Here is an 11,820-nt window from a genome sequence, read left to right as displayed (position 1 = left end):
TGTCTAACCTGTGAACTCTCTTTATCATCAAACTTGACTGCAGTTTTACAAATATTTCAAAGATGAAGTTACAATGACATTTTCAAAAATGAGTATGAAAACTAAATTTCAAAAGAGGAAACTGAAAGTGAATCCTAGTATAAGTTCTCAGCACTATTTAAGATAGGGTAGTCTTGAGGCAAGATAACCCAAGAACCTGAGACAAAGGCTCACTGGACTCCAAGCTCACCAACCCCAAACTATTCATCAGCATCACCATGATGAACTGGACCTTGTTACCAGTTGCTCTGGTTCTGCTCTGCTCCAGCACTCTCGGCTCCCTGGGCTGTGACCTGACTCAGGACCTAAAGAAAGACTTCTCCCTTCTGGAACAAATGAGCAAGAAGTTTCCCCTGCTGCCATGTCTGAAGGACAGGACTAACTTCAAGTTCCCAAAGGAAGTCATGGAGGGCAGCCAGCTCCAGAAGGAAAATGCCACAGTCATTGTTAATGAGACACTCCAACAAATTTTCATCATCTTCAGCCTGAATACCACTCCTGCTGAATGGAATCAGACCCAGCGCATAGAACTACTTATGGGACTGGATCAGCAGCTGGAACAGTTGAAGAGCTGTCATGGGCAGGAGGTGGAACAGGAAGAACATTTGAAAAGTGAGAACCCCAGACAGGCCCTGAAGACCTACTTCCAAGGAATAAGCCAGTACCTGCAAGGCAAAGACTATAGTCTCTGTGCTTGGGAGATGGTGAGGATAGAGATCCGGAGAATCATTACGTTCATGGATAAACCTACAAGAAAACTTCGGGTCTGAGGTAGAAAGCATAAACTTTCAGTTCTTCAAATAATTGGCTGCTTCCCAAAATTTAGCAGTCATTAGAAAGAATAATTTGTTCATCAACTGAAAATCATCTGTATTCACTAAAAAAATGTTAAGACAATATAAGCAGTCATTCTTCTTAGAATCTCTGTTTAATAACTCACCATTTTGTAAACTACAGCTTTCTATTTATCTATTTATATTATTTATTCTCATTATTATACTTATATTTATTGTTCATAGAAGAAACATTTTGTAATAATTATATTAAGTATACTGTTAATTGTTACATTGCTCATATAAAATGCATACTTTTTAAAGAACTATATTTTACTAATAAAATTATTTTATTAATAAAACTCACGTGAAAAGGCTGATTTAATAATCCATGAGTTCAGAGAAGTTTGATTGCAAGAAGACAATTCAACAAGCTCTTACTAAAACACCTAAGTTGGAGTCACTGTGCTGCTCAGTGGATATATACAGATGAAAATGACATAGTCCTTTATACTCAAATGAATTACAGTCTAAAGGAAGGATACAAACAGTGCCCAAAATACAGGTAGTAAAGCAAGATATAATAGACACAAAGCTGTGGAGCTGGAAAAAATTATGACAACTATGAAAAGGAAATTATAATTATGGAAATAAGATGATAAAAATGTCGATATTTTTTGACTGAGAAATTTCATTAGCAAGTCTATATCTTAATGAAACCACTGATAAGAAGAAAGCCTCCAGTTCAGTAAAAAATATTTACAGGGGAACTTTTAGTGAAAGAAAAGAATTAGAAACAAAGTAGATGATCATTAAGTGAGAAATGTCTAAGCCAGGGCTATTGGTATAGTGCAGCTAACCACATTCCTAAGTATGCTTGAACTACATAAAAAGTGTAATTGGGAAATATTTTTAAAAATAAAATAAATATGCAATAGAACATAGACAATGTGAATGTATGATTTTCTAAGTCAAAATTTTTATGCACAGAAATAGAAGGCACAGTGGATAAAATTGGAGTCAAGTACGTTTTAAAATCCTCACACAGGCACTTTCTAGCTAGGTGACCTTCAGCCCTTTCAACATTATTTTCCTCATCTGCACAATGGAGAAAATAATGGCACCTACCTCACAATGTTGTTATGAGAATAGAGGACATATGTAAAGCGTTAACTCGATGGTAGCTATCATTATTATTATTTATTGTTGTCATTCTTATTAAAACATGACTCCCATATTGAGTGTTCCCATAGTGGAGAATTTAAAGGATGAAACACAAATATCAAAGTAAATGAAAAAGTGTAGAATAGTAAATAGGAAAGTAACTTAGGTATTTATAAGCATGGATAAAAAGAAAAAAAATTGCAGGCTAGAATTGTAGTGTATTATGAAAACAATGTTACATTTCACATGATTGATGAAAATACCCCTTTTAAGTCCTCCCCAGTAGAGAATTTGACATGTTTATATTTCATTTGACTTTCAACTGTTTCATACAATATTTTTAATTCAGTCCTATATTCTCATTCATGAAATAGGGAGAGAGAATTGTTATACATTCATGAGAAAATGAAGAATCATCTTTTTTCAATGACCCACTGATGGAAGCTTGCCCCATGTCTATGCTTTCTCTTTTTTAGAATTTTCAGGTAAGGCTTAATATAAGGAAAGCATAGGGAGAGGACAGAGCTAAGATGACAGAAAGCAGACACAACTTTCTGTGACCTCCTCTGACTTTCTCTCAAACCAACAGCAGATTAAGCCTCTAAACTGTGGCGTCAAAGAATCCACTTATATTGGGAGTACAACACATACCCAGAAGAAGATACCTTGGAAGAACTTCAGAAGAGATCTTTTTCAAGTGGGCAGGGGGACAGTCTGCCAAACCCAGACTGAAGCACAGGGAGATGGGACAAGGAATTGGGATGGGGAGTCAAGAGTGTGGCTGCATCACAGACCAGGAATCTTCTGTGAGTCTCCTAGGCTACTCTGTCCTGGTTGCAAGCAGGTGTTTTGGCAGATTTGCTCAAGAGGCAAATTGTAAACCACTGAGTCCCGGAAGAACTCGGACCTAGCCAAGATTACCCAGTACCAGAAGTCAATCAGCAGAACTGCCCCAGGGCAAACTAAAGCAGCTGTTGCTCCTTTACATTGAGCAGACGTCAACTGTTAAAAAATGAGCAAAAAACCCTAAAAGGACTCACATCAAAGAGTGCTTTTGTGGAGAGAGAGAGAGAGACAGACAGAGAGAGAGAGAGAGAGAGAGAGAGAGAGAGAGAGAGAAGAGAGAGAGAGAGAGAGAGAGAGAGAGAGAGAGAGAGAGAGAAGAGAGAGAGAGAGAGAGAGAGAGAGAGAGAGAGAGAGAGATATGAATAGGCCTTAACTCCTGAGGTTCCTAAAGTTAAAGCAACTCCAGATAAAGCCCCAAAGGGAGATATGAGCTGGTCCCCATTTCATAACTTTTTCTTGGAAAATTGCATAAAGGATCTTAAAAGAGAATTAGAAGAAAAATGGGGAAAGGAAATGAGATCATTGCAATAAAAAATGGAAAAATCATATACTGCCCTACAAAATAGGTGTAAAAAAGATACCAATTCACTAGAAAACAAAATTTGTGAGATGGGAAAAAAATGCATTAAATAAAACCATTCACTTGGCCAAATACAAAAGGAGATAAAAAAAGTAATTAAAGAAAATAATACACTAAAAATTAGAACTGAACAAATGGAAGTGAACGACTTAAGACTTCAGCAATCAGTCAAAGAAAAAAATGAAAAAAAAAAAAGAAGAAGAAAATATGGATTACCTCCTAGGAAAAACAACTGACCTGGAAAATAGATCAAAGAGAGACAATCTAAGGATTATTGGACTTCCTGAAAACCACAATGAAAAAAAGAACCTAGCCATTATCTTTCAGGAAATCATAAAGGAAAACTGCCCTTTCAATAGCTATTGAAAGTATTCACTAATCACCTCCTGAAACAGACCCCAAAATTAAATCCCCAAAGAATATTGTGGCTAAATTTCAGAGCTAGTGCACAAAGGAAACGATATTGCAAGCAGCCAGAAAGAAAGAATTTAAAAACTGAGGAGCCAAAATTAGGATTACCCAGGTTCTAGCAACTTCCACCTTAAAGGACCAAAAGACCTGGAGTATGATATTCCAAAAGGCAAAGGAACTATCCAGCTAAAATGAGCATTATCTTTCAGGGAAGAAGATGGATATTCAATGATATAGGTGAACTTCACCTATTTCTAATGAAAAGACCAAAACCGAACAAAAAATTTAATCTCCAAACAGAACTCAAGAGAAACATTAAAGAGGTAAAAAGGAAAGAACTCTTAAGAATTATATTTCTGTGATGAGTATAGTTAGAGAATCCAGGTATAATTTGATTTTATTATGATAATATAAAAAAGAAACTAGAGGTGGAAAGAGGATCATACTGGAAAAAGAGGAAAAATAAATAATATAATGGAAATTACATTTCACAAAGAGCCAAAGATGACCTACTATAATTGAGGGAAAGAAGAGAGAGGGATGAGCATTATATGGATCTTACTCTCATAGATTTGGCTCAAAGAGATAATATCAGACATATTTGGTTTCACAGAGAAACTTATCTCACCTTACAGGGAAAGGGGAAAAAGAAAAGGAAAGATTAATAGAAAGGAAAACAGAAGTACTAAGGGAAAGATGTAAAGGAGGGGGAGGATAAATAAGATGTCAGGAAATACAGAATTAGTTATTTTTAACTGTGAATGTGAATGGGATGAACGCTCCCATAAAACAGAAGCAGATAGTAAACTGGATTAAAAGCCAGAATCCTACAATATGTTGTTTACAAGAAAGACATTTAAAGCATAGTGATACATATGTAAAGGTAAAGGGCTGAAGCAGAATTGATTATGCTTCAGGTGAAGTAAAAAATGAAATCCTGATTTCAAATCAAGGAAAAGCAAAGATAGATCTAATTAAAAGAGATAATGAAGGAAACTATATTTTACTAAAAGGGACCATAGATAATGAAGTAATATATCAATACTAAACATATATGCACCAAGTGATAGCATCTAAATTCTTAGAGGAGAAATTAAGAGAAAAGCAAGAAGAAATAGACTGAACTGAAGCAGTTCATGGAAGCTATGCAAAAATTGACCACATATTAGCACATAAAGACCTCAAAATCAAATGCAGAAAGTCAGAAATAGGAAATGAATTTTTTTCAGATCATGATGCACTAAAAATTACATTCAATAAAGGGCCAGGAGAAAATAGACCAAAAGTTAATTGGAAATTAAGTAATCTAATCCTAAAGAATGAATGAGTGAAACAACAAATCATAGACACAATCAATAATTTCATCCAAGAGATTGATAATAATGACACAATATACCAAAATTTGTGGGATGCAGCCAAAGCAGTAATGAGTGGCAATTTTATATCTTCAGATGCTTACTTGCATAAAATAGAGAGAGAGAAGATCAGTGAATTGGGCTTACAACTAAAAAAGCTAGAAAAAGAACCCTCAATTAAATACCAAATTTGAAATTCTGAAAATAAAAGGGGAGATTAATAAAATTGAAAATAAGAAAACTATTGCATTAATAAATAAAACTAAGAGTTGGTTTTATGAAAAACCAACAAAATAGATAAACCTTTAGTTAATTTGACTAGAAAAAGAAAACAAAAAAATCAAATTGTTAGTCTCAAAAATGAAAAGGGAGAACTTTCCACCAATCAAGAGGAAATTAGAGCAGTAATTAGGAGTTATTTAGGAATGCAGGGCTGGTTCAATATTAGGAAAACTATTAGCATAATTAACTATATCAATAACCAAATTAATAAAAAACCATATGATTATCTCAATAGATACATAAAAAGCACTTGATAAAATCCAATACCCATTCCTATTAAAAACACTAGAGAGTATAGGAATAAATGGACTCATCCTTCAAATGATCAGTAGCATCTCTTTAAAACCATCAGCAAGCATCATATGTAATGGGAACAAACTAGAACCATTCCCAATAAGAACAGGAGTGAAACAAGTTTGCCCACTATCACCTTTATTATTCAATATTGTATTAGAAATGCTAGATTAGTCAGTAAGAGGCATGAAAGCGATTAAAGGAATTAGAGTCGGTAACGAGGAAACCAAGTTATCACTCTTTGCAGATGATATGATGGTATGCTTACAGAACCCTAGAGAATCAACTAAAAAACTGCTAGAAACAATTCACAAAGCAAATTTAGCAAAGTTGCAGGATACAAAATACATCCACATAAATCATTAGCATTTTTATATATTGCCAGCAAAACAGCAACAAGAGATACAAAAAGAAATCCCATTCAACATAACTGTTGATAGTATAAAATATTTGAGAATCTATTTGCCAAGGGAAAGTCAGGAAGATACTTATTTCTTTAATATTGAACTATTCATACTTACTAGCTTTAAATCTAATTTGTTCTTAATGAATGATGCTTTCCTAAATTGATAGTCTATTATATTTTAACATATTTGAATAAATGGTCTCAGTGATATAGACTGATGTCTACTTATTTTTTTATTCTTACTGATATCAGTCTATAGTTTTTCATATTTCATATATTAATCCCTGTTATAAACATTAAGACTATATTTCCCTTAAAAGGGAGTTTTATGGAATTAATTAATACATTATATTATATATTATGAATAATGAATATAATTATTAAGAATAATTATAATAGTATAGCAATTGATTTTTTAAAGAGATAGCATTCTCTAATAATTGGATAAGAACTAAAAGAGAAGAGCAGAACACTGGTAAAGAGAAAAGGGGGGAAAGTTAGAGAGAAGAAACGGGAGGGAAAATAGAATGGAAGAAAACTCACAGTGATTGTAACTGTTAATGGGAATCAATTGAGCTCTCCCAAAAACAAAAGTGGATAGCAGAGTGGATCAAAAACCAGAATGGTATAATCTGTTGCGTACTAGAAGCACACTTGAAGCACAGAGTCACACACAGAGTAATAAAGGCAAGGAGTAGGAACAGAATCTATCAAGCTTCAACTGAAATAAAAAAAAGAAGCAAGGATAACAATCTTGATCTCAAAATCAAAGCAAAAAATATAACTACTTTTAAAAGATAATAAAAGAAACTACATCTTACTAAGAATTCATACAAGAATTCATACCCAAATATGAATTGGAAAACATTATGAAAAGTAAAAAAGATAATTTTGGGTTTTACTAAAATAAAAAGTTTTTGAACAAACAAAACTCATTTTTCTTGGATTGTTTTGCCTTTTTAAAAGTTTTTTCCTCAATCTCTCTCATTTAATTTTTAAAATCTTCTTTGAATAGTTTCATTAATTATTTTTGGACAAGTGACAATTTGACATTATACTTTGGGATAGGAGGGGTTTTAATTACTTCAGCATCCTCTTCTAAAGATGAATCCTGATCTTCCCTATTCCCATGGTAAAATTCTGTGGTTGGATTCTTGTTTCTTTGCCTGCTCTTTAAAAAAAAAAAAAAAAAAAAAGATCTCTTTAATATAATAACAACTAGTCCTACAGTGGGGAGGGAGATGGGTGCCTCAAGTTTCAGATCCTCCTTCAATTCTCCTGTCTGCCTGGAATCCAAAATTAAGAGTATTGCCCTCCTCTCAAGTGTCTGCAGCCTGCAGCATTCCTGCTGCATTACTTCTGTACTCTGATCAGGTGCTGCTTCCTTTTCCCTGGGGTCAAGAGCATAGCTGAACCTGGTGGTCCCTTTCAGCAGATGCTCTCTCAATCTTCCCCAGCTCAGAAGCCCCACTACCCACCTTATCTGGGAAGTGAAAGTTTCTGTGGCTAGGGCTGAAACTATTTCCTCACTCAGTTAACCTCAGGGCTCCCTACTTGTTTCAGGAGAAATTACCTGAAGGGATTACACTTCACAGGGGCCAACTCTACTTCTTGTTTTTTGTTTTTTTTTTTTTTCAGATCTTTTTCAGATTTTTCTTCAGATCTTCCCTCCCTGGAGGACCACTATTCTGCTCCAATTCCTATCTGTTTTCACCTACGATCTAAGGTACAGTTTTCACTTGTTTTTCAGGGGGAAATCTGGAGTTTGGAATTTTCTGACCTACTCTCCCATCTTCCCAGTATCCTTTCCAGCCCTTTTAAATATGGATTGATTAATAAAGCAATAAAATAAACCCTGAGTTATAGTGTTTGCCTATTTCCTATGCATACACAGCCACGCTGAAATTTATGAAAATGAGCTAGTATGAACAGGCTCCAAAATATCCTGGTTTTTGAAACACCTTTTCTATGTTATTTAATAGAATTTAATAGAATCCTCAACTCTGTGACAGGGTGAAATAGGTCACATGGTGGGCAAGTGCAAGAGGTGGGATTTAGTCCTGGTCTCTTCTATTTCCAAGCCTAGAATTCTTTTCTCTTTTCTAAATCCTTTTCCAATGGTTGGCAATGGGGAGCCACTGGAAGTGTTTGAGTAAAAGGGTTATGACAATAGCAATGTAAGATTACTCAATCAGTTTTATGGAGGAAAGACTATTCAGAAAAATCTGGAGTTAGAAAAAAAGTTAGGAGACAGTTAAGAAGAAAGCAAGGAGAAATCAGAACTTGAATGGCATAGTTGTGCTACAAGACACATTATAGAGGCTGATCTGACAAAGCTGAAGAATTAACTACTTGCAGAGGATGAAGTAGAAAGGATCACAATGAACCAGGAAGGACACTGATCCCTAAACAAAATTAGAGCAATTTCTCTCCCTTCATGAGGTTCTTCAAATGAAGAAAGGCAATAGATTTCATATGGAATTTATATTTGGAGTTTTTAAAGCATCAAAATTCTATTTTCTTTAAATTAAAAATTCCTCGAGGGTAAAGGGATATGAGAAACCAAAGAGGAAACTGAATTCATGTCAAACATATTGAAATTAGAAGTAGAGAAAGGAGTTTCCCCTATAGTCAAATGAAGTGAATTTAGCTGAGGGAATCCCAGTGCAATGAAATCAGCAACTCAGGGTAACCAGAGAAACCCAGACAAAGGACCATGATGTAAGTGAACCCTGGCAAGCAAAAGAACTGTATTTGGGGGCTTGATCAAATAGCCAAGTGTGATACTGTGAAATGTGAAGGATACAACTAATTCACACATACATACACAATCACAAACTCTACCATATAGTGCATACATGAATAAATTAGCTAATTCATGCTTCCACTAAGTAAAGTGAATTTTTTTATGTAATAATAATTATTATTTTTATTTTTGCTTTGTCTAAAAGAACACTTCTAAATGATTGTATCCTTCTCCATTAACAATGCAATCTAATCTATGAGTCCAGGCATGTGAGCACACACAGAAGCATATGTTTATATGATCTGGAAAACCATGTGTCCCCAGGAGCACACATATCTCCTCTCATTGACCAGGATGTTGTGTGGGGAGACAGCATTCTCTGAGAGAAGTGCCCCATTGCTCTAATTATTCTTAGAATAAATCTATCACAAGGCCACTATCCCTGTTTAATCTTATCTTCCCTGTAAGGAATACTATCTAGCCACTAGATGAGGCAGGGATTCCAGTATGATCCAAGGTATAAACAACCCTGTTTAATTTGTACATACTAGACAAGAGCATGTAGAGTGATGGTTAAGGATGAAAGAGTGAGCACCTGAAGGATCAGCAGGCTCTGAAGTTCATTCCAAACCTATCTGGTCCCTTCCATTCACCACTTTCTGGATCTCTTCACATCACCTGGTGATTATCTAAAGATAGTGGAGCTGCTCACACTGAACACTGCCCTCTGCAATCTGCCTTTGAATTTCCATCAAAAATAGGACCTGGACTTCCAGGACTTCCACTATGAGAGTGGACATGCAAGATATAAATCTTATCTGGATGCTTTCTCACTTGTATTGAAGTTCCTTAAAGAGCTGTTATTTGGGCTGTGGCAATTCTTTGTACCACACCTACTGAATAGGCTGAATTAGATTTTATATTTATATCTCCTGGATAATAAGAACTAGAATGATTGCATACAATTCATTCTGCTGAGTGGACTGAAAAGGAATTCTGACTACTCTCTTTATAGTTGTCACGAGAGTATACAGCACAAATATTATGTTTGGATGCATCTGTAAAGATAGTTGGTCCTTAAAGGGGAACTTTAGAAACCTTTTCTTTAAAAATCCATCGCCAATTATGTGATAGTCAGGTTATCTTTAATGGAGACCCGTGTGTAAAATTGGGAGTGGTGACCAACAAAATTTGCCACGCTGGGATGGTTTCACAGCATACATTAATTTGTGCATTGGTACAGAATGTGTTTTTCTTGTCAGGACTTATCCCAGATATTTATACTGCTCACTTAATGGCCTTTAATAAAATTCTAGCCACAAGCACTGGGTAAGGAGTAAGGCTTTGTTCTGGTTGTGCTGGGAGGTTCACCCACTCTATCACACTGTCTCCTTGATGAAGGACTACTGTGGGTGCCTCTTTTGTAGCAAAAAAAGGATATTTCCAAGGGTTTTTGAGTGACTCTTTCAACCACATTGGATAAAGCCCGTAATATTCGTCTCTAAAGTGTAAAGTTCTCTGGAAGCAGGTTTCTTGGGAGGCTTCTGGGAGCAGCCTTCCTTTCAGTTCAGAGTAATAATCACCTCAAATGCAGCCAGGGATTAAAGTCCAGAATCCTTTTTTCCTTTCTTGGACCCTGTTAGCTTTCTTAAAGGCCTATCTCTCTCCTTGGTTCTGAGAGCTCTTGCTGCTAATCCTTTGTCTCTGCCAGCTTCAGCCTCCAGCCAGCACAGAGGTGGAAGATGGAATGAATCTGTCTCTGCCTCCGAGAGTGGGCTTGTGTTCTCTGACTTGTAAATCTCCTGGACTGAATCCTGGTGGAGGCTCCTAGCTTATATATGCTCTCTTAAAGGTGTGAATCTTGTGGAACTGTAGTAAGTACTAAGTACATCTAGAGAACTGTTAAGCACCCTACTAAACAACCATTATCTCTATCAATTCACTGACTTAGCATCTTGTAAGAATTCTAACAAAAGCCAGTACAACTTCTCTCAAAGACTCTTTAGCTTCTTTTGTAAGCTGGCATGGTAAGTTTAAAGCACTGTCTCCCTTTAAAATGTCATATAATGGTTGTAATTGATCGGTAGTTAAGTCTAATAGTGGACACATCCATTGGTATCTCCTATTAATTTCTGAAAATCATTTATGGTATTTAGCTTCTGTGGTCTTAAGGAAAGTTTTTGTACTGTGAGCACCTTAGGATACATTTCATATCCTAAATATTGAGAAGGAGCATGTCTTTGAATTTTTTTCTGGAGCTAAATATAATTTGTAGTTCCTTAGTGTTTCTATAGTCTTTTGTAGACATGTTTCTAACATTTGCTCCTCAGGTGTACATCCCAAGCTATCATCCATGTAATGTAACAATATAACTTTTGGAAATAATTTTCTCACTGAAATAAGAGTAGCAGCCACATATATTTGACATATAGTAGGGCTATTTTTCATTCCCTGTGGCAAAATTGTCCATTCATATCTTTTATAAGGCTTAACTAAATTAACCCTGGACACTGAAAAGGCAAATCTTTTCATATCCTCCTTATCTAGAGGGATAGAATAGAAACAGTCCTTAATGTCTATAACCCAAAGAGGCCATTCTCTAGGCAACTGAGTAGGAAATAGAAGTCCAAGCTGAAGAGTTTCCATAGTTTGAATCTGTTCATTTGCTTTTCCCAAATCAGTCAACATCCTCCATTTTCCAAGTTTCTTTCTTATAACAAATACAGAAATTCCAAGGACTTAGAGAAGGTTGTAAGTGTCCTTGGTCAAATTGCTCCTGTACTATATCTAATAAGGCCTGAATTTTTTTCACTTGTTAAGGGCCACTGTTCTATCCACACTGGTGTATCAGTTTTCCATTGGATAGGAACAGGTGAAAGTGTTGGCAGGCCTTCAACAGCAGCCCTGCCTAAAAAGCCAAAGTA

The 11,820-nt window shown here is 35.5% G+C and overlaps 1 protein-coding gene across 1 annotated transcript; it reads left to right on the top strand.

Annotated features, from left to right (window-relative positions):
* The first annotated feature begins 257 nt into the window (after nucleotides 1-257).
* Nucleotides 258-809, top strand: LOC127544839 (interferon tau-like). The gene has a single exon (XM_051971695.1). The coding sequence runs from the start codon at nucleotides 258-260 to the stop codon at nucleotides 807-809; it is 552 nt and encodes a 183-aa protein (XP_051827655.1).
* The last annotated feature ends 11,011 nt before the right edge of the window (nucleotides 810-11,820 follow it).

This window comes from Antechinus flavipes, chromosome 1, assembly GCF_016432865.1.
Source record: "Antechinus flavipes isolate AdamAnt ecotype Samford, QLD, Australia chromosome 1, AdamAnt_v2, whole genome shotgun sequence".
NCBI lineage: Eukaryota > Metazoa > Chordata > Mammalia > Dasyuromorphia > Dasyuridae > Antechinus > Antechinus flavipes.
This window is presented reverse-complemented; position numbering and strand designations above follow the sequence as displayed.